The sequence below is a fragment of the Petaurus breviceps genome, unplaced genomic scaffold, assembly GCF_028583685.1.
Source record: "Petaurus breviceps papuanus isolate PSGF00001 unplaced genomic scaffold, PetGlider_PUasm1.0 139, whole genome shotgun sequence".
NCBI classification, from domain to species: domain Eukaryota; kingdom Metazoa; phylum Chordata; class Mammalia; order Diprotodontia; family Petauridae; genus Petaurus; species Petaurus breviceps.
Window position 1 is genome coordinate 9,203,959 of NW_027185697.1, and position 1,944 is coordinate 9,205,902.

Genomic DNA, 1,944 nt, shown 5'->3' on the forward strand with positions numbered 1-1,944 from the left:
GTATGTATGTACGTATGTATGATGGATAGATAAATGGATGGATGGATGGATGGATGATGAGTAGCTTTGCTGGGCCCACTGTGAGAAGCTGGAGCTTCTGGGCCAATGGTGGGGGGTGAACACCCTGCTCTCCTGGCCCTTCAGGTCCTTCAGATGAAGGTGCGACGCCTGGAACATCTACTGCAGCTCAAAAATGTCCGCATCGATGACCTGAGTCGGCGCCTCCAGCAGGCCCAGCGCAAGCCGCGGTGAGCAAGCAGGAGGGTGGAGGCCCTGTGCCCGTCTCCCCTCCCCTTCCAGCTTCCCTTCCTGGAAGTGCCTCTGCGGACTGTGTGTCTGGGCCCAGCTGGACAGACTGACCTCAAATCCTTTAGGCCTTCCTGCTCTGATCATGGGCAGTGAGCGGCAGCCCCAAGGCTTGGCTGCCTGCTTGGCACCTTGAGCCTGGGCTTCTGGAAGTCCCCTGTGTGGTATCCGAACAGAACTCCTAAGTCAGGATCTCTTTCTTCCCTTGTGGAAAATCCCCAAGTGTTCCTCCTGCCCAGGAAGGATGTTGAGAGCCCCTCCCTGGAGGCATCTGCAACTTCAGCCTGGGAGGTAGGGCAGGCCCAGCTGCCACTGGCCCAGAGCTGTGCTGGTATGGTGGGTACTGAGTGTCACCAAAAAGGGTGGGGAAGCAGGTCAGGGTCTTGGTGCAGTGGGGAACCAGCTCTTTCTCCTCTGCCTGGCATCTTCCTTTGTTCTGGACTCAGTCTCCTCCTCCCCCTGGGCCAGGCAAAAGTGGCACCCTGGGGAACCTGAACCCAGAGCCTGTACAGCTTACCTGAAGCCCTGGGCACAGGGGCCATGGCGTACTCTGTGAGGCACCCCTCCACCCTCCACATGCTCTTGGAGAACATGGCCCTGGCTCTAGTTTCCAGCTGCACCCCCTGCACCCTGAGTAACTGGGTGCCACCAGCCAGAACTTGGAGTCATCTCATCCTGAGTCAGAGGAGGATGTACCAGGCTTCTTCAAGTCCTCTCCTTGCCCCCGGCCCACCCTGCCACCACAACAAAGGGGAGCAGGTCCCGAGTGCCTGTCACTTCTATTCTCACTTGTCAGCCAAGAGCACCAGCTCAGGCCAGGGTTCCCTGTGGCCAGGACGTCAAGAATAGAGGTCAGGGTTTAACTAAAGGCTGGGGAAGATTAGAGGTTCTAAGACACAGGCTGCCTGACTTTTGCCTCCTGCCTTAGTATGGACCAGCCCTTCTCAGTCCTGGGAAGCAGATGCCAGAGGTCTTTGGTCCTTCTGTCACTGAGATCCACCAGGAAAAGGGGCTGGATTAGAGAAAGATGCTGGGGAGATAAAGCTGGAACATTGCCCCTAATAAACATGTATCATTCTAATGGTCTGCTGACTGATTCTTGTCTCTGCTTCTTGAGCTCCTGGCTCCGTGGGAGGCCTGCTTCCTCCCCTCTTTGCCTTCTTCTTTTGGGCAGCCATTTTTATGTCCTATCAGACGTGGTAGTTAAAAGGCCATTCTTGTAGGAATCTGGATGGCTTAACCAGAGTCCCTGTATCCAGGCTGGTGAGGTCAGGGGTTAGAACCCAGTATTACTGAGGCCAGGTAGCAGGGCTAATTGTCCATCAAGGCCTATGGGCTTCATGTAGAGAGACGCTGTTCCCCAGCCACAGATTGAACCCTGATGGACCAAAGGCTGAACTCTAACCCTGACCTAGAGCTGACCCTTACCTGAACCTGGTTAAAGATGGACCCCAAACTTGGACCAAAGGCTACTTCCTTAGCTTGGTCAAAGACAAATCTTCCCTAACCTTTGCAGGAGATTATACCCCTAGCCTTGACCAAAGACCAACTCCTGACCCTGGTCACTGACTGGCCCCTGACCCTGGTCATGGACTGACCTCGAGGATTCCATGGGGTTTCAATCTCTAACTCTCAGCA

The 1,944-nt window shown here is 55.2% G+C and overlaps 1 protein-coding gene across 2 annotated transcripts in view; it reads left to right on the forward strand.

The window, feature by feature from the left end:
• Nucleotides 1-1,378, forward strand: part of SPEF1 (sperm flagellar 1) — a 9,684-nt gene extending 8,306 nt beyond the window's left edge. For both annotated transcript variants that reach the window (XM_069066110.1, XM_069066116.1), the window contains exon 7: nt 145-1,378. In XM_069066110.1, the coding sequence (XP_068922211.1) occupies nt 145-252 (108 nt within the window). In that variant the 3' untranslated portion in view covers nt 253-1,378. The remainder of the gene's footprint in view (nt 1-144) is intronic.
• Nucleotides 1,379-1,944: the final 566 nt, after the last annotated feature.